Source organism: Desmodus rotundus, chromosome 4, assembly GCF_022682495.2.
Source record: "Desmodus rotundus isolate HL8 chromosome 4, HLdesRot8A.1, whole genome shotgun sequence".
NCBI classification, from domain to species: Eukaryota; Metazoa; Chordata; class Mammalia; order Chiroptera; family Phyllostomidae; genus Desmodus; species Desmodus rotundus.
The window spans coordinates 52041737-52063325 of NC_071390.1; the positions used below are offsets into that span (position 1 = coordinate 52041737).

Consider the following 21589-nt stretch of genomic DNA (forward strand, 5'->3'; position numbering starts at 1 on the left):
TCAATCCACTGAGCCACACCAGTTAGGGCTATCCCAGTTCTAGCAACAGGATTTTCTGATATGCATAAGGAGGTCAAATCAGACTATGTCCAAATAAAACCCAACACAGAGATAGGAGCAGCGGCCCATGCATGGAATTTATTGTGTGCTACTGTTTATAAAATACTCAAATAGTCCTGCACATGCATAATATTTCCAACTTAGACAGGAGACCATACAGGGTGCACTTTCTGGCAAACAAAACAATAGATGGTTCCGCTGCCTGGAGCTCTTGAGTTATATTCCAGGGCATGAGGGAAGCAGGCCACCAAAGTAAAGGGAAATACCAAACTACAGTGGCAATCAATACAGGTCAATGATTGTGAAATATTAGCACATGGTTCCATTTAATTTAACCAAGCAGTTCTGTAACTATCAAAAGAAAATGTTCAACATGCAGACTTGACTTTTATGCCTCCACTAATAACTGAATGATTGGATTTGTTGCTTCTATGCTGCATTGCTTCATCAAAAACACTTCCAGAACATTTAAAAATTTCCTTTGCATCAAAACATAAAAATAATAGAAAGCCAGCAGCAAATCACCCTGGTGGCTATTTAAGCAACTTGAGTACTCACAATAAACTAAAATTTCTCATAACATCTAGGTAACCTATACATGTTGTACCTGTACATCATAGGTCTATATATTAAATATTTGCAAAATGAAAACATGCATACACAAAATACGTCAAGTTTTACAGACATGATTTGAATTAAAATTTACTTTGACAATGTACAAACTTCTTTTAAAGTATCTTAAATGAGTAATTCTGTAATTCTTCATAATTTTGTAATTTAGAGGTTTTCTTCTTAAATCTCTGGTGTGTAAGTCACAAAAGATCTGGGCAAAAAAGATTCTAAATTAGTTTTTGAATTTGTGTTCAAGTAAGAGAGTCTGCCTAGAAATAGGTTATGTATTCGTAATTAAAAAATACCAAGACTATATTACAGAATTAGCCACATTTAAGAACTATAGACCTGAGGTCAGCATTTTGTATAAACGCCAACTGGGTTTCTCAGCATTTTGCCCATAATTCAAAATACAGTTTAGTAACCTCAGAAATGTATTTTAAGACCATGCTAATTCACGCTTTAAAGACATTTCATGGGGGAAAAAAAGTCCACATTAGCTCTTAGGATTGCATTTGAAGTCATGGTTGAAAACGAAAATCTAATTCTACTGAAGGAAAAAAAAACCTCAATTGTAAACTTAAATGTGTGAACCACAAGCATAAATGGAGGTGCAGTGGCCCTCCACTGGAAATTGCCCCAAGCCCCTTGCTTACTGCTCTCCACCGTGGCAGCGATGACCCAGTCTTATCAGATAGCACAACATATCCCAGGGCCCACAAGCCTCCATCCATGAAGGGGGCTGGGGTCTCAAAAGCACAATGGTTTCTCCAGAGGGACTGTGACATTTACAGTCAGCTTGGCTGACCCCTCCAGCTCCTCGGGTAATCTGTCCATTTGAGGCCCGAGATGTGAGAGTCCCTGGGAAGCCGTGGGTCACTGGGCACTATGGTTGCCAGTCCCGTGGTTCTCAGTGGCATGTGCGGTGTTCAGAGAATTGAAACCATCTGGCTGTACAGCATCTTTCCGGGGTGGCATTCTCTCATTGATTCTATCCAAACCCTTTGCCTCTTCAAAACTGCAGATTCTATGTGGTGGAGAGAATCCTCGTATTGCTTAACAAAATGCAAATTTGATAAGTCAGTAATTGAAAAACATTTTTGAGATTTCAAAAACATAATTAATGATTTTTAAGAAGACATTAGTTATATGTAGCAACATTTAAATCTTACTTTAACTGAATTCTATCCCCATGCCAACTTTCCCTTAAAATGTGAAATGTTTAAAACTAAATATAAACATGACAGCATCATAGATGATAATGTTAGTGTAGCCTTTTAAAAACACACAAAAGTAACTCTCCCCTTTCCCCAAACCTCCAAGCAATGGTCTCAGGGTTTTGGTTTGACTTCTACTGTACCAACTTTCTCCTACCTCAGACCCCAAAATCGCCAGTAACTACCACAGTAAGGCAGCATCAAGAAAAGGGGCAAGTGAAGAGGCTCAACAAGGTTAATCCTTGACATAAAAATCTGTACCAAGAGCTTGGGAGGAGAAAGAGGTAAAGTTAAAATTTAGCAGATCAGAAATGTCTTGGAGGTCAAGGTGACATCACTCCCATCACCAGCGATATGAAAAGAAAAAGGTGGTAAGTGCCTCCAGGAGTCAGATCTGTGTTTGGCTGATAGGAAAAAAGTTATTTATAGTTTCATATTTTAGGTGATGTCATCTTTAATTCACCACATGTACCTGGGAAGCCCAAATCAAAATAAAAGGCAATTCTCCTCCAATTGTTATGGTTTCTCATTTACTTCATCTGGAATGATGTATTCTACATTATTAAAATGTTCATGGAAAAGAATTCCATACTACTGGTCATAATCTAGTTGTTTTAATATGTGCAATCCCCGGGACCCAGAGTCTGTGCCTGTGAACCAAATAAATGGTTGGGCAGCAAAGCATTTAGCAATGTGTAATATTAAGCCAACATATGATATACAGGAATATAGCATCATCAACAAATACTAGCCCAAACTGCAGCAAAAAAAAAGAAAAACCATAGTTACAGCTTCTGTACCCAGGTGAATTACTGAAAATAAGTAAAAACAGACTCAAACCTAAGTCTAGAGTGGGTTTATTTAACTTAGAAAAAAATAATCTGGGTAGCACAGAATCATGCAAAATATGGGCTAGATCTTTATATGCAACTTTAAATGCTATGATATTATAGTATAACATGCTGTACTCTAAAGAATTCAGGAAAATTAAATGGTAGTTTCACACTGTACTATAAAAGGGGAAAAAAACAGAGTGTCACTATGGACATCAGTCCTTGTGATAGACGAGAGAGAGAGACAGAGGGGGGGGACAGAGAGAGAGAGAGAGAGAGAGAGAGAGAGAGAGAGAGAGAGAGGGAGGGAGGGAGAGGGAGAGGGAGAGGGAGAGGGAGAGGGTGAGAGAGAGAGAGAGAGAGAGAGAGAGAGAGAGAGAGAGAGAGAGAGAGAGAGAACACGAGAACGTAAACTTGCTGAGCCAGGGAGTCTGATTCATCGTGGGCTGTGCAAGCTAGGAGTAAGACACACCCACAAGACATTCTCTGACGCCCGCCCACAAACCACAGATCTCTGCCCAGCGCAAGGACTCTGATCGTACCTTTTTCAGCCTCAATAGCCTCAACTGTGGCTGTACAGAAGTGAGCAGAGGCATGCAAAATGAATGAGAGAGATGAGAAGGGTCATATTGTACAGCAGAAAAGGCAATGATCACTTAAAATATCACAGTACCCCCTACTACATATCATTTAGAATTTAACATAACAGTACCCATATTAGAGCCCCATCCAATCCCCAGTTTCTGACACAGCACAGTTTAGACACAGCACTATGACAACATCGCTCAGAGCACAGAACACACAGACCTACTGTAAACAGACACCTCAGCACCCATGAAAATGCACTCCAGTATTAATTACCCATCTTGAATTCAGCATTCTCATGGCCTTAGAATTTTCCAACATTTTTGTTTTATCTTACCATCATAACCACAAGGGAATTCTCTACAGTGAAATTATGACGGTAGAACTGTAGCTAGCAGAAGAGCAAACAGGAGATTCTTTACTTTCAGGTCTAACTAAAATAATACTCATCACCAGTTGGTTCCCTTAGATATCAATTAGAAGTCAGCAGTGTTTTTCCTGTTGCTTCTGAATCACAGGGCAAAACATAAGCTGCAAACGTTGGTATGGCTACAATCAATTTAAGGGTAGTAACTTGGTAAGTTACTCGAAGTAGGGCAGTTCTGTAGCTCTGTTCTTTGTGGGTAGCCTAAAAGGACCCCTAGAACCCTCTTGTCTACTAGGAACATCCTTTCTATTCTGACATTGATGTTCCAAATATCTAAGGATATTAACATCTACAGCCTTAAAAATCTATTTATGGTCATTCAGTTTATCATGAACTCAAATCTGCCTAGGTACTGACAACCTGCATTCTCAAGTAAAGACAGAAAAAAGGCTACTGAACATCTTTTCAAACCCGGCTATCCACTAGACAGGAATCAAGAGACAGAACTGAGGTCTTAAGGGCAATAACTACTACTTATTTCATGATATGGACATACACATAGATCATATAAATAAAAAACGTATTCTTGGTAAAGCTTGTCTCTGCCCCATTTACAGAAGTTCAAAATATTTAGTCATACATTTTATAGTCAACAATTTCTTTGGCTCATTTCTGGTTTGAACTGTATGAAGCACTCACATAAAGAACGGGGACCAAAGACAGCAGAGAACAATAATACTGCCTGACGACACTGCCAATTCTCCACTTTACGTAAAGTGAACACACTGAGAATATTTAGAACAATAATGCCCCATTCCTTCTATTTTGCTTCTTCTACAATAAGGCCAATTTAGAATAATTATTCCTAAAACAACCTTTTAGCAGTACACATGATTTAGAAATAAATCTTATCTAAACAGTTATTAATGTGACAGGACATTGATGAATCTAAGGAATGAAAGCAGACTAAAACAGAAAAGCTTGTTATCTCAACCAGATAGTAAAATGATTTGGGGACCCAAAAAAAGTAGGATGAACACTGAATAGGGAAAAAATTAATTCTCCTTAACTATTAAATATTATAAATAAAAGTAGATATGCTTATTGGATACCATTGTACAAATCACCATTTATAAGATCTAGCCCTGTGCATTTGGAAAATACTCTTGGAATATGCCCAGACAGAAAACCAGGGTTAATTACCTATCTCTAATTGATTAGACTTACTATTCAAAAGGTAGACTATTTTCTTTATAATTTAGGCATTGAATGGAAGAAAGAAAAATAAAATGCCGATCAAAATATTTCTAGAGTTTGTGGTAACAGAAGTGATTTTATATGAAATATTTCATAACCTGTAATATATATATGGCAACCAATTAAAGATAAAAACTTATCACTATTAGTATCTATATGATTGTATTAATAGTTTAAATCTATTTATACATTTTTCAAATTAAGAAATGTGATAATATACTTCTGAAATCATTCTATGGGCTTTTAATTTGGTATGTAAAAGCATTTTCTAGGTCAAATGATATTCCCTGTCCTTTCTTGAGGCCTCTAAATGCTCCTAAATCCTTTGCAGAATACAGTATCATACTCAAAACTGCATACCATGTCAAACTCAAATGCTTACAATTAAAAGGTCATCTGAAACTTAAACATTAAGGTGGAAAGAAAGAGATCTGATACTCGCAAAATTCTATCTGAAAGGCACTATTTTTCCTCTATTTGTTTTCAGTTTTATAGGACATCTTGACGTGGCCTTATAAGTTTGAGTATAGTGCTGTCTCAAATTGTGTTTCACAAAATTACACAAGATAAATGATCAAGAGTAATTTGACATTACTAAATGCTAGATGGCCATATATTTCCCGATACATGTCTTGGTGAAGGTAGCAATATAGGGCTAGCTTCCAATTAAACTTCCATGAAGAAAATGCACATAAAATACAAATATCAAATATTACTCCAATAGTTGTGCAGTTTGTAAAAAACACTTAATATCATAACTTTATTAACTTTATACATATCATTAACTTTAAAGTTACTGCAAAGACTTTTTATTTCCTGACAACAGAACTGAGGTCTTAGATTTTAAAAATGATTTTTGCAATACTTAGTTCTCAGTTATTCGCATCAGGAAACATGTCTACTAAAATTTAAAACACTAGATAAACTTTAAAAAAACCACAAAGTTGCAGCTTTTGTACGAGTTTCACTATTTGTTCCAAAACAAGTTTACTTTATGCTAAGGAAATCACTTCAACCACATGGTCAAATCACACTATCAAGGGCCATCACTGGCAGAAGTAGGGAGCTACCTAGTTTCCCAAATTTAACCCCTTAAGCTCATACCATCCAGTAACTCACTCTATGCTGGGAATAGACAGTTCCTTCAGTACACTTTTCTTTCAAACCTTCCCTGGAGTTGGGGGTGATTTCAAAATTGAAGACTGAGCTTCAGGCTGCATGTAAATTAAAAATATATAGAAGTGCTAAGCTGCCAACAAAGTATGTAATTAGCAGGTGCTAATTGTGAAATCAAAAGAAAGGTTTGTTGTGGAAACAACATAAAAGTATTAATATATCCAAGGATAACTGGATAGATGACAGTAGTGTAGATTTATTTATGTATGAGACCCTTTCATTTTCCTTTTTCTTTTCTGAAAAAGAGGAGGAAGGGTATAACATTTTTCCAGCTATTAAAACTCATCCTTTTTCTATTAACATTGTTTCAAGTTTTAATGAATGTTGAAGATCTTAATTCATTTTAATCAAATTCTTTTTAGCTCGTTTTTTAAATGTTTACAATACAGTAAGAAAAATGGAGGGCAAGGAATATAAATAAAATAAAAGTAGGTTTTTTTGAAAAAGAAAACCTTATTCAGAATAAAAATTTGAAACTATAATTTCAAAACATAGTTATACTTCTCACATATGCCAATGGGGGTATCAGACAATACAATAACATATAAAATAAAATGTGAATAGGCCACAAGTAGAAATTACTTGTCTACAGGAAAGACTTTTTATTTATTTAAGCATTTTTTATGAGACTGAGTGAAATGAAATTGTGAAAAGTCAATCTAACTTAAATTTATTCAACATTTTTAATTTAAATTTCCTTTTTTTTTTTTTGCTAAACATGTACTAATTACAACACCAAAAAGAAACTGTTAATCATGACTAAGGAAAACAGCAGCTCTCTTGATGCCTATTTTAATAGAGCAATGACCCTTGCAGGGCTGTCAAAAGTGGTACAATAAAATAAATTAAGCTTTCCGTATCATATTTTTTGCTTTCCAACCACAAGGGAAACAAATCTAGACTTTGAGTTACTGTGCATAGTCTGTAACATTCACAACACTCTCTTCTATTTAATCTGAAATGGGCTTTCAAAAAGTTAACACAGTATTTACACATACATTTATGCCAAAAAAGTTACGTGTTTTTTTTAATATAAAATATTCAATGAGCCAGATTACAGGAATGCTTTATGTATAATTCTTTTTATTTTTCATGCAAAATAAAGGCACACTTAATAACACCCTTTCAACTTTGACTTACAGGATTTAAATTCAACCCCTTTTAACAATGACTTAATAACTAATGTTACATTCATGTTCAGAATGCACAAAGTGCAGCAACAAATGCAGCAAACCTCAAAATAAGGTGCTACAAAGTTGCTTCTACATCAAAAGACAGACAAGTGTCTGATAGAGTAATTTAATTTAACATACTTTTACAGACATACAGCTAGCCTAAAGAAAGACAGACAGATTTAGGAAAGCAGCTACATCTGCAGAGGAAGGAAACAGCATGTTACAGACAGTCAATTATACATAGAACATTTGACAAACACCACAGAAAACAAACTTTGGCATCATTTACCAGGGTACAAAGCCTTGCACAAATCTTTTGGCAAGTAAGTGCATAAGTAATGTTCTGGGGCCCAAGCAGATCGTTAATTCTAAAATTAAGTATCTGATAATAAAAGCATAGTCTAATACAATTACATAAATGTAAAAAATAAAAAATAAACTCGAAAATACATTTCCATTTTAGTAATACGATGTAGTATATCCTGGATTCACATTCTGAAACTGGGGCTTTTAAAAGAAAAGGGCACATTAGACAAATGAATAAATATTTCAGACATTATGATATGAGCTGCTCCCATATCATTTCATGAAAAGCTGAGAGACGGTCAGTCTGAGAGACTGACCATTATTTTCAATTGAAACAAATGCCCATTCTATAAATTTTCTGCCCTGGTCAATTTACTAATCAGATACTACCTATCATATAGTATTCTCCCTGTGTCAGCTGCTGAGACAGGAACTAAAAAGCAGAAGGAATTCCCTGCATGCATTATGTGTATTGTTAGCAAAAGAGTGAGGAGTGCCCCAGTCCATCTGAGGTACAGCAAGTTGCATAACATCATTACCACTTTGCAGGGTCTGCCGTCCTCCAGCCAACACTCCACTAGGCAACATCCCTGTGGGAGTCAGGCCCTTGAGTGTCAGCACACTTTCACTTTCCTCCCTAGAGCAGAAAAACAACAAACATCAGAGAATTCCAACAAGTATTTACTTTAAAAGATGAGATAGGCCCAGATGTAGGTAGGCCATGCATATAACTTATGACATGCATTGCTATTACCATATTTTCCTCAATTCCAAGATATACATCTTTCTATATTCTAAATGTTTCAGATATGAGGTTGTACCTTATAACTGAGGCATATATTGTTTTTCCTGAAAAGCTTTATTAAATAAATATATGGTTAAAATTTATCATCAATGGGCACTATACAATTGAGAATATATGGTATTTCATATCCTTTAAAGAGTAAACGTATTGATGTAATCACTTTTGCAAAAAAAATTTAAAGGACTGACACATTCATGTGTACCCTTAAACCTGGTCTTCCTGAATGAACCCCAGGAAGATAATTTGTGGCTCCAGCAAAAGGGATTTCCTATACAGATGAGCAAGTTCATCTGGAATACTCTAGAAAGTGCCCTCTTGCCCTGGCCAGTGTGGCTCAGTTGGTTAGAGCATCGTCCTGTAAACTGAAAGGTCACCAGTTCAATTCCTGTTCAGGGCACATACCTAGGTCACGGGTTCGGTCCCGGTTGGGGCGTGTATAAGAGATAACAGATCGATGTTTCTCTCCCTCTCTCCCCCCTCCTCCCCCTAAAATCAATAAGCATGTCCTCAGGTGAGGATTTTTTTTTAAAGTTTAAGAAAAAAGAAAATCTTAAAAAATAAAGTGTTCTCTTCCTTCTTATCCTGCTCTAATTTTTAATGTGTAGAACTAGTACTTTCATCACAGAAGGCCAAGAGATACCAAAAGTGAACAATAATAATCACAAGGGTCAAAAACTCTAGTTTCAAAGGGACTTGTGTTTCCCTCTTCAATGTATAAATGTAGAATTTCTTTATAGGGAGAAGATTACTATATTGCTCTTAGAAGTCAAAGAGGACATTGCTTGTTAATGAAGTACAATAAAAGTAATTTCTATGAAACAAATAATTAGAAAAATATATCATTACCTGAGAACAGAGAAGACCCTTGCCATCTTGCCAATTGCTCGAATTTTGTTTCTTATGATTTCTTTCCGGGCTGCAGCTGAACCTACTTTCAATGGAATAAATAAAGACTCAAGTTTAGGGCATTCACACTTGCACCATGCTATTAGTCTGTTCCACACTCATCTGAACCAATACCAAGCCCCCTGCCACCAGCTCATACGGAGGGGACTAAATGAACTCATGCCTAAAAGCTTTTCACTCTTTCAATGTTTAGCTCAACATTGGTCTAATACTGGAATCTGATACAGATGCAAATGAAAAATAATCCACAAACTTTATGACTCTTACACTACTGACTCGTCAGTAAAACTGCAATGGGAAAGAAACTACTGCCCAACCTGCATCACAAGCCAAAGAACAAAACAGTAACAACCCTACAATCTTTGTTTAATTCTCATCAGAGCCAATGGCATGCAGACTGACAGACAGAAACTGCTAATACCTCCAGTTGTCTTTTTAACTATTATAAAAGCCTTTGGACATGCAGGATGGAAATATCCCATCATACTATGACAAAATGAGTCTCCTTGCTCTCTAAAAACAATGGTATGAAGTGACTACTATGCAGGTGACCCAGAACTAAGGGCCATACCAGCATTTCAACAACACCGCACATCTCAACCTCATGAACTAGGTATTTTCTAAGGTCATGCAAAGATACACAAGCTCTTATATCCCTAGGTGAGTATGACACAAGGAGAGTGAGCAATGAGAAAAGACTTCCTAAAAAACATGGCTAAAGGATCACTAATGTTTCATTTACTTTTTATTTTATTTTCTTTTTTTGAGATTTTTAAATACGAGTTTATTTGAGCCAAAACTGAGGATATTGCTGGGGAATAAGATCTCAAGTGCTCTCTAATGCTTCTTTTCTAAAGGGTTAGCTGTGTTGCCTATCACTGACACAGAAGATAATATACCAAAATAACTGGATCTTTAGCTGATGAAACACTCAAAGGTTTTATCTTCTTTCCTTGGCCTCCAGAAAGAACAACAATCTCAGTCCTGTCATCTCATACATAGCAACTAGAATCACTCTAGACCCAAGGGTGTGGTATCTTAGAACTGTGCTTCAATATGATGAAAACACACATTTGGAAGCACCATGGTTGAGGAGAAGGTTAAGGAAAGGGTAAAGACACTAGACCAAAAGGGGCCCTAGATATACAGAGGTCTGAACAACCACATTTTTCTGGGCTAAAAGATTTAATCATCCCACAAATGTATATAATTAAAAACTAAGATGATGATTGGACCTTACTGCAAGGAAATAGAAACCCAATTTCAAAGATGAAAACAAAAGACATATTTTAGAGATAACAGGCTCTACGACCAGTTACGGTACTATAAAGGGTAATAATATGAGCACTGAAGCTACAGCTTTTATAAGTCCAAAACTGTGTTGGTATTTTCAAGATGCAAATAAACAAACAATACTGTAAGTCTCAGAATCATCGAATATTAGAATTTGAAGAGACATTAAAGGTATTTCAAATTTCAATCTCTTCATTTTATAGACAAATAGAATAAGTTTACTGAGTATTTTGTCCAAGAATATAAAGTAAGTCTGATTCTACTTAAATAAATTGATAAGACATTTTGCTTTAAAATTGATAAAATAAAGAAAAAAAGCTAGGAGAAGAGTACAGGGATGGAGGAAGATATGTGTAATGAAGTACATTCATATTTTCAGTCTTAATTTATATATCTGCAAAACTAAATGCTATGTAAACTATACTGATTTCAAATTTAAAAATTCACTGGAATATAAAAAACACTGTACAAATCAGGATTTTAAATCAGTCTATAAACACATCATGCATAATATTAAAGTAAATGTCCACAGTAAAATTACTTTGGGGAATAGACAGACAATCAAACACCCCTAATCATGCAGGGAAAAGTACAAAACATTACAAGTAAGCAAAAGAATGAAATTTTAAAACAAGAGGAATGAAAAAGAGGGAAAAATATTTCCATGCACAGAAAGACAGATATCTTGGAATATGACTTCTACAAATATCAAATTCTAACTTAGATAGAACTTAAACTAAATTTGCATAAGGCCCAAGAGGACTCTGCATAAACAGTACTCTATGAATGTGCTAACTTACATGGACATGAGGATTAAATTATGAAGTCATATTTCAAAACAGTGTAACTCTGTCTGGTCTGTACCTTTTTTATTGCCATATATGAGCCGTTCTTCAGATGGAGAGTCCAGAAAAAAGGAAGTGAATGATGGAGAAAAGGTGGTTGAGACAAATAAAAAGATAGAGATTTAACTTGGCAGTGGTACTGAAGAATGAATGTAGAAAGAGAGAAAAATGAAGGCCTTCATATTTGAAATTTGAAAAACGTGGTACTACAGGATGTGGTGAATAAAAGAGGGATGCCACTGTGTGGAGCTCTAAAGGAAAGACTTCTTAAAAGATATGTGTTCAGAAGAAATTATGGACAGAATGACTATAATATTTGATGAAAATAGACAAATTAGGGACAAAAATACACGTGAAAACATGTAAGACTGATAAAAGACTAACAATCGCACATTCATATTGATACCCCTAAAGAAGTGTATCACCCGTGGAAGCATGTTAAGTGAAAGGTAATGACACAAATATGATACAAACTCATGTGGTTCTTCAAGGACACCAACATCTGCAAAATCTGTAGTATACACAGAGAAATGTAGGTAACTTTGTAAACTACCTCAGTGGAAAACCTCACCCACTCCCAGTAAAGGAAAGACTAAGCCTCCCCCACTCCGTAATAGCAAGAGCACACAATTTCTTCAATCTCAATTGTAGAACTCCTGCACATACTCAGGATCAACAGTATGTGCTTTCTGTTCCTAATAGAATCTGGGAGTTTGCGGGACATCTTTTTGCAGAAATAGTAACAGATCTGTTTCTAAGCAAGTAGTAGCTAAAAGAGGCAGCAGAAATGTTTCATTTGGGCTTTCTATATCTTCCATTCTAGTGCTGAGTGAGATACATGATTCCATTATAGGAAATGCAAAGTTTTAGTTTAGTAAAACTATAGCAAATATGGATTATGTATTTCCCTTAGCAAACTCAAGATAAAAGATAAATATCTGAAATAAATAGTATGCATTCTAAATATTCTAAATTTCACAAAAATCAGTGTTCAAAATTCTTTAATGATTAAGTAATATTTCTAAAAGGAATACTATGTGCATTTATATGTGCAATGTTTATGCAACTATTTGCCTTTAAAAATAACCCTACACATACATTAAATAATACGGAAAACCAAAGATCATCATTTAAGAAGGAAGAGAATCTTATTCCCTCACCCAACTTCAAACATGAATATGCAAAAATTACTCTTTCCTTCCTGTTATTGGGAAATCTCCAATCTTGCTCTCTCCCCTTCCTCACAGAAAAGCTAAATCCTTGTTCTCTGCCTCCAGAGCAACTCCCCCTACCCCCATCAAGTTTTCTTTCTAAGTCAGATTTCTCCCCAGGCCCAGTCCATAGGATGGTTCCACTGCTGAGTAGAAAAAGGAGGAGGAGAGGACAGAAAGCATGCTATTACAGTGAAAGGAAAGAAGAAAAGATGGATAGTTATGGGGACGAAATACAGAAATATGAATAAGGCAGGGAAATAAACCTAGTTCCAGGAGCTCTTTTCCCTACCCCAGCCCAGTATCTATCCTAATCTTCTCTCCTTTTCCTCCATTCTTCAATGCTCTGCCTCCCCTAAACCACTCTCATTCCTTCATGCAAACTCTCAGACCCATATTCTTAAAAGTTTCCTGGAGTTCTTGCTCCTAGTACTTCATAGTATAAGGGTGAAGAAAGGAGGAACTCAGTATATTTTCCCATAGAAACACTGTCATAAATAGTGCTACCAATTTTTTAAATTAAGAATGGGAAAAAATTTTTATCCTTTCTACTCCTCCCTCAATCTATAGATAAGAAGATCCTGAGAAGTTAGGTAACTTTTCCAAGATGACACAGCTAGTATAGCAGTAGTGCCAAGACACCTGAACCATTGATCCTTTCCACTAAACTAAATACAATGCCTCTTTAATAATCAAATGTGATTCATCCCTGGAGTGTAAGCATGATATAATAAGTGGATAGATAGGCATAACATCACTGATAGGAAAAATATTGATAAGACACATTAAAAATCTCATTGTAAAAACTTTAATAATATTTTCTATTTATTTCTAGCTGAATCCCCCAAAATGATTCAGTGTCTATATGGTATAAGTCACAGGTATCTAAACTACAAACTATACTAGACTTACCAAGAAAACTTTTTTTCCCATTTATTATAGGAAGAAAATTAAAGCATTACCTATTTAATATGTTAAATAGGAGTATTTAACATAACTATATGCAATATTGATACATTTTTAAAAAGAATAAAAAGAAATAAAAGGTAAAAATATAGAAAATAAATAATATTAGCCCTATGCAAATGACTTTTAAGTTTAGAAAAACAAAATAAAAATTACCATAGGAAATAATTTTTGTGATCCAAGTTGTTGAACATAAGATAAACCCACCAATATATAATTACTTTATCCAGTTAGAAAATACATTGAGAGATACGTGTTATAATAAGAATATAAGGGGGAGGGGGAAATAAGGGGACTAAATGGTAATGGAAAAAATACCATAAAGATTAAAAAAATATATAAAATACAGAAGTATTAACTTAACTTGGTAATAACAGATTTTTTTTCTTGTTTTTTAAAATATTTTATCCATTTAGGGAGTGGGGAAAGGAGGGAGAGAGGAAGAGAAACATCGATGTAAGAGAGAAACATCATCTGGTTGCCTCTCTCATGTGGGTCCTGACAGGGGACAGAACCCGCAACTGAAGCATGTGCCCTGACAAGGGATCAAACTGGTAACCTTTTGCCTTGTGGGGCAATGCCCAACCAACTGAGCTATACTGAGCAGGGCAATAACAGTTTTTTCAAAGAAAAAGTATAATTTTAAATGCAGTTATTATATTATTCGATTAAATGGAATATACTAAATGGAGTAATTATAGTAAATGAACTAATTATATAGAGCAAGAGCTCTAGATCTTAGTTTAGAAAACTAAATATTATTTTTTAAAAAAACTTCCTAGAGCCCTGGCTGGTATGGCTCAGTGGACTGAGTGCTAGCCTGCGAACCAGGGGGTCGCCAGTTCAGTTTCCAGTTGGGGCACATGCAGGGTTGCTGGAGGGGTCCCCCAGTGCAGTATGCATGAGAGTCAGCCACACATTGATGTTTCCCTCCCTCTCTTTCTCCCTCCCTTCCCCTCTTTCTAAAAATAAATAAGTGAAATATTTTTTTAAAAAATAAAGTAAAAACTTCCTAGATTTAGCCCTGACTGGTGTGGCTCAGCTGGTTAGGCATCATCCTGAAAAGCTAAAGGTCACAGGTTCAATTCCCAGTTAGGGCATATGCCTGGGTTGCATGTTCAGTCCCTGGTCAGGTGCATACAAGAGGCAACTGATCGATGTTTCTCTCCCTCCTTTCTTCCCTCCCACTCTCTCTAAAAATAAATGAAGAAAATATTTTTTTAAAAAAACTTCCTAGATTTAGATTTAATGTAATACCAATTAAAACTCCTACTAGCTATTTCACATAATTTGGCAAATTAACAGAAAAATTTATCTGAAAATACAAGGGGGCTTCTATACCAAAAATTACTTCAGTCATTATATCAATACCTATAACATTATGAGGTAGGTAGTATTATCTTCATTTTGAAGATAAGAAAACTGAGGCTCAGAAAGGTTAACTTGCCTGACGCCACCCAGCCATTATAAGAAATTAGAATCTGAACCCAGATCTAGTCTTTACAAAAGTGGAAACAGAACAGGTTAAGTAAATACTTAATTAAAACTATTTAAAAATTGTATGGAAAAGACAAATATGGTGAAGCATGTTAGAACGAAAACTTCTACACAAACATGAGGGAATTTAAAATAAGGAAAAATAAATATTATTCAGTAAAGCTTATTACCCAAACCAAAACAAAAAACCAAAAGACCTGATATAATTTATTTCAGTTAACAAGCCAGAGTAAAAAAAGCGTATCTCTGCCTGTCACCAACAGATGGCAATAGCACAGTCACTTTGTACTTTGAACAAATGGGCTTACAACAGGGTTTAAGAACTAAACCTGTTTGTAAGTAGGGAAATATCAAAACAGTTTTCACTCAGATTTTACTTGGTAAGTGGTCAACTGAAATGGGCAGTTTACATGGTTGGAAAGTAGACAGTAAATTTTTCCCTTAACATCAAGGAAATGTTAATTAAACCAACTGTAATTTACTACTATACAGCCACCAAGCAAAATAAGTAAATATGAGGAAAATCCAATGAGGTGGGCCTGTGGAGAAACAGATCTATGAATTCATTGCTGGAATTGCTTCATATTAGTCTGATTCTTCTGCAGAGTAACCTGGCAATTCATAGCTAAAATAATAAAGCTAAAATGTATATTCTTTAACTGTTATTCTCTTCTAGAAATTTATTCCAAGAAGGAAAATAAAAACTATTGTACAAATACATTTACTGTATGTTATTCACAATAAGAATTTAAAGCTACCCAAATGCCAAATGATAAGATTAACTATGAAAGTTATTGTATATTAACATACTTAGAAATATGTAGCTATTAAATGCTACCAATATGTAAACCATGTTTAATACATGGAAACATTTAACTATGAAAAGTATGCTACAACAAAAATGTGAAGGGCATATGGAAGAAAATAAAGAGTTTTCAGCATATTAGTTGTTTATGTCCTTGTTTACTCAGTTAATTAAATTTAAAAGTTTTAAATAAAATTTTCAAAACATAAAAATAAAAAAATTTGTTTCTGTGGTAATAATTTATACTATAAATGCACATTAGGTACATAGGTTGGTTGGCTTTGGTAAGAACCAATAACTGAGTACAACTCTGTTTTTACAGAAAAAAATGCTTTCTGAATCTCTACACTAAAGGTGGTTTCTTAGAACACAACCACTCATAAGTTGGGACAGCCTGCTTCTGTTTTTTGGAAAGAGGAAGTAACAACACTAGGGGTCCAGGTATGTTTCTAATGCACTAAGCAATACTGTACCAATGAATCAAACAGTATTTTTATCCTCCCTTCTTTAAGCAGTGTCTATATTCATGAAGAACCACATCTTTTTATACTTTCAATTTTCCTTTCCTTCTGTTCCTTCTTCCAAATTTCCCCTTCCCCCAAATTCATCTTCTTCCCCATACAAACATAAAAATATGAAATCACTAACATTATTTTAAAATCTTAAATAATATCTGAAAAAGTGACTCTTATCAAATAGCATAGTCATCTGAGCTATGACTGTATTTTGCAAAATAGTGTGTACTAAAGTGGGGCAGTTAAAAGATACCATTCCACAATTAAAAAAATAGTAAAATGAATAATCATACCATCAAACTGGTCTTCACCTTCAGTCATCAGTTCATCATCAGAGCAAATACTTAGAACATTTACCAACATTTCTGTCACTATTCCAAAAAACAGAAACAGTTACACATTAGCTGACTATATTCACATGTCTGTATGTATACACAGCGACTATTCATATAAATGGTCAAATGATTAACCCAAGATGACTAACGCATTCTGATAGCAGGAATGATGGAATTAAAAGACATAAAGGCTTTCAAAATGAAGAAATCTAATAGATAACAAGTCTGAGAGAGATTCTTTATGGAGTAAGTTTTTAGATTTCTCAGAAAGAAATGAAGACCTACAGAGATGAGAACAGAGATGAAAAACATCTAAATATATACATTTATTACTATTTTTAAATATACACATTTAAATTCTTTATTTATGGATACAGCATTAAGGAGTAAGAAAAAAACCACAGCACAATTCCACTGTTGCAAAAAAAAGTCCTAGGACCTTTTAAAAACTGGCTCCAACAACTCTCCTGAAACTTAAGTCTTGAAATAACTAATGACTACCTAACAATCTGAACCAACACTTTGTTCTTAGGCTTAATCCACCTTTATCATTCTGTATATTTTTCCCTTCATTTTGCTCTTGGTTTCTAGAATTCTACTCTTAAGGTTTTCCTACCATTAGACTGTTTTTCCAAAAATTTGAACATTCTGAAGTTTCTTTCTGCACTCCTGTTCTTTTCATAAGCTCAAGTTTCTTGGTGATTCCATCTATTACTACATAGTTTAAAATACCACCTTTTTGAAGATGATTCCAAATTCTATGTCACCAGTCTTGACCTCTCTCTCACAGTCTGGATTTCCTTGCTAGTTTTATTGGCAGCCTCTTAAACTATTTGTATATTGTCTGTTTCCCTTACTAGAATGAAAGCTTCATGAATGTAGTGTATTGTTTTGTTTGCCACTGTATCCCCAGAGCCTAGTACTGTGCCTGGCACCTGACAGAAAACCAATAAGTATCTGATGAATTAGTAAATAAAAAAGGTATCATAAATTTCAATTAGTAAATAAAAATGTCTATTCAATATTCTGAGAGCACCTAGAAATGGATAACTCTGGGATTCATATATAAAAGATCCAGTCCCGCTGTGGCTGGTGTGGCTCAGTGAATGAAGTGCCCGTGTGCAAACCAAAGGTTCACTGGTTTGATTTCCAGTCAGGGCACATACCTGGGTTGCAGACCAGGTCCCCAGTAAGGAGCGTTCAAGAGGCAATCACACACTGATGTTTCCTCTCCCCCTCTTTCTCTATCCCTTCCCCTCTCTCTAAAAATAAATTTTAAAAAACATTAAAAATAAATAATAAAAATAAAACACCTAGTCCCTACTCTCCAAAAGCTTACTAACTACTGAAGAGTATGTATGTGTGTGTGTGTGTGCACGTACGCTACAAAGAGTGATAAGCACTATGCTGTAAATATGCAGAAGTATGCCAAAGATCTGCTAGAGAAAGGAAGGCTTTTGGTAGAGGAATCATAAAGTAGGAATATGTCCAGGTGGAAAGGGCAGATAAGGCATTCTAAAAAAAAGTTAGGAAAAATAAGAGGTAGTCATATAGATCAATGGAATACAATTAAGAATCCAGAAGTAAAACCTCACATTTAAGGCAAACTCACTTTTTTTTAATTTATTGATTTGAGAGAGAGAGAGAGAGAGAGAGAGAGAGAGAGAGAGAGAGAGAGAGAGAAGTTGATTTGTTGTTCTACTTATTTATGCGGTCAGTGGTTGATTCTTGTATATGCCTTGACAAGGGATTGAACTTACAACCTTAGTGTATTGGGATGATGCTCTAACCAAATGAACTACCTGGCCAGGGCAGAGGGCAGCATTTCTGCTTAGTCCACAGCATCAGGAAAAAACCTTTGGGATTAGTTCAGAAGTCATTATTTGGTTGGAAAGACCTAAGCACTAGACCAGAAAAACAGGAACCCCTTTGTATCTGGATGTCAACAGATAGACTTAAAATGAATTCCCCCAAGCCCAAAGTCCACTGTAGCATAACAAATTGCTCAAACACAACCCAGCAATGACCACTTCAGGATTGAGTACAAATATAATACCCAAGAAGGAAGAGAAATAGTCATTAGATGGTACAGAAGGAAATAAGTTATAGGGGAAACATTCAGAAGTAGTTTGAAGATATAGAAGACCTAATTGATGAAAGCAAGTTTCCCGAAAAAGCAGAAGGAAAATAGAATCCAGGGACAAAAAGACAAGAACTCAAGATGAGTGCAGCTTATAAAGCAGGGAACAGTTAAGTACAGAAAGCTGCCACTAATGTTTTGTGTTTTCTCTCAGTATGAGGAAAGTTAGCTGGAAAAAAAAGATGAAAATTTAGTCTACATCCTAGAAGAAATTGGAGAGGAAGCTGACCAGTGATATAAATAATGTCTGAGTACTACCAAGAGCCCAGCTAATGCACCCAGAAATCAAAGGGTGGTAACCAATTTGTAAGGCTGTCTACATATCTTCAGCAGTGCTATCGACCCTGGCTATAATAATGGAGAAAATGGATGGCTAGACTTTACTAGAGCTGAATTATCACAAGCAATAATAGAAAAACAACAGATAAAGAGTCCGAAGGTGTGTTAGGAAAGATGGGAGGCAAAAGGATTTGACTAATAAAAAAAAATGACATGGTCAAAGGACTAATGATTCCAATGAAGCTTAAGAGCAGCTATAACCAGAATGAGGGGTTGATAAAATAACAGGGGTGTCCATCAAAGGATGTTAATGGCACTATCATTATCAGCCTCAAAACATCCAAGTTATCTTTAACCATTCCCTCCCATTAAACATGCAATCTCGTTAAGTCTCACTGGTTCTACTTTTACATTTCTTGCAGTTCTTCCCTGCTCTCTATTCTAGATCCTACCAAAGCTTCATTATGTTTCTATTTGATACTTGATATAGCTCCATAACAGGTCTCTCAAACTTTAGTCTTCCAGCCAGTCCATTTCACCAAAATAGTTTTTCCTAAATAACTATCATGGTCATATTCTGTTTCAGTTGCTCTCCACCTTTAAGAAAGTTCCAAATTCTGTGTGTTGGTGGATCAAGAGCCTCACAAGCTAGGCATGACTTAACTTTTCATTCTTTTTCTATTACTGTCCATACATCTTACTGGCTAATCAAACTGAATGCCTTAATATTTGTCGGTGACCTTATGCTTTCTTGCTTTCAGACTCAGGCTTGGGAAGTTCTCTTACATAGAATTATCGTGCCTATATGTACCAGCACAGTTCCACCATTCTTCAAGGCCTAGATCAAATGCTACTTTAATCCCTTGGATAGATATAATCTCCCCTCTCCTCTTAACTGCTATAAAACTATACTTGTCTTAGAGTGCTTACTGTATTACATTTTATCATCATTTATGTAGCTTAAGTCCATATCTGTATTTTTGTATCCTAAGTACCTTGTATAAAACACATATTCAAAACAATCTAGTAAATGAATAAATCTTACATGTATGACCTTTTATGAAAGATCACACCATATTGCATTCTCTAGAACAGATGTTCTGAAATTGGGGCCAATAAACCTGAGGGGGGCGGGTAACCATTTGACTTCAGATCTGAGCACCCTGAAAATGTTATGCATATGTACAAATGTAAACATATATGTACACAAATTTTTCTGGGCTAAAAATCCATAACTTTCATCAGATTCTCAAAAGTGTTTTGTATTAAGAAATTGATGTTTTGTATAGTTACCTTAATTAAAAAGAGAGTCCTTACTATAAATTTTTTCCATTTTCTAAAACATTTATAGATTTTTAAAAAACCCAGCCGAGACCTGACTGAAAATGTTTGAGGTGTGCGGTGGGGAACAGAAGATGTGGATACAAATGACACAGTATAGGCCATGATTTGACAATTGTCAAAGCTGAGTAATCGGTACATGGGAGCTCATTTTATTATTTACTCTGCCTTTATATATGTTGGAAATTCCAACAATTTTTAAAAATGAAATAAAAAGCCCCCCAAAAGTTTAAAAAACACAGCTTTTATCTAACTTGAGGATTAAACCAGCCTCTCAGGAAATCTCTGGCTTATGTTAGTTGCTTCCCAGAAACTAGAGCAGAGTCAAACTGGCTTGTTTAAAATAGAACAAGTAAGATTATCATTTGCTGCTTTCCACACCTAAAGAAAACTTTCACTAGAATGAGTAAGTAGTTAGGTGCCCTGGCTGGGTGGCTCAGTTGGTTGGAGCATCATCCCATACACCAAAAGGCTGTGGGTTCAATTCCTTGTGAAGGCATATGCCTGGATTGTAGGTTCTATCCTCATTTGGTGGAGGCACATATGGGAGGTGGCATATCAATGTTTCTCTCTTGCATCGATATTTCCCTCTCTCTATCTAAAAAAAAAAAAAAAAATCGGTGAACATATCCTCAGGTGAGGACTTAAAAAAAAGTAATAAAAAAAGTAGTCAGGTTATCTAAAGAATTATTAAAATGGAAAACTATGCAACAAGTTTGAGAAAATTTTCCTATTGTGCTCAACAATGGCTAGCACTCTATTTGCATATAGCATTGAAATCTGAGCTTCATTTTTAAAAAGATGTGAATAATTTAGAGAAGACTCATAGAAAAACAACTAAAGTTTTTGAATACTTCCTCATCTTATAATAGGTAATATGATTTAGAGTGGCAAAAGAAAAAAAGATAACTTAGTAGCAGACTTCAAATGTAGATATGCTGATAGAAATCTGTTCTCCATCTTCACTTAGGAGAGAGCAACCAAAAACAAACTAAATTTTCTCATCTTTCAAAAGAAGTTAGACTGCACATGATTGTTAAGTTCACCGTGAGCTCCAAAATTC

The 21589-nt window shown here is 35.2% G+C and overlaps 1 protein-coding gene across 7 annotated transcripts in view; it reads right to left on the minus strand.

Annotated features, from left to right (window-relative positions):
* Positions 1–112: 112 nt before the first annotated feature.
* PPP3CB (protein phosphatase 3 catalytic subunit beta) overlaps positions 113–21589 on the minus strand; it is a 51254-nt gene continuing 29777 nt past the window's right edge. For 2 of the 7 annotated variants that reach the window (XM_053922182.2, XM_024561144.4), the window contains exons 10-15: positions 16725–16802; positions 11457–11483; positions 9240–9324; positions 8128–8225; positions 3265–3294; positions 113–1727 (exon numbers count right to left, since the gene is read on the minus strand). In XM_053922182.2, the coding sequence (XP_053778157.1) occupies positions 1549–1727; positions 3265–3294; positions 8128–8225; positions 9240–9324; positions 11457–11483; positions 16725–16802 (497 nt within the window). In that variant the 3' untranslated portion in view covers positions 113–1548. The remainder of the gene's footprint in view (positions 1728–3264; positions 3295–8127; positions 8226–9239; positions 9325–11456; positions 11484–16724; positions 16803–21589) is intronic. The other 5 variants (XM_053922183.1, XM_053922185.2, XM_053922184.1 and 2 more) reach the window with 5 other exon arrangements.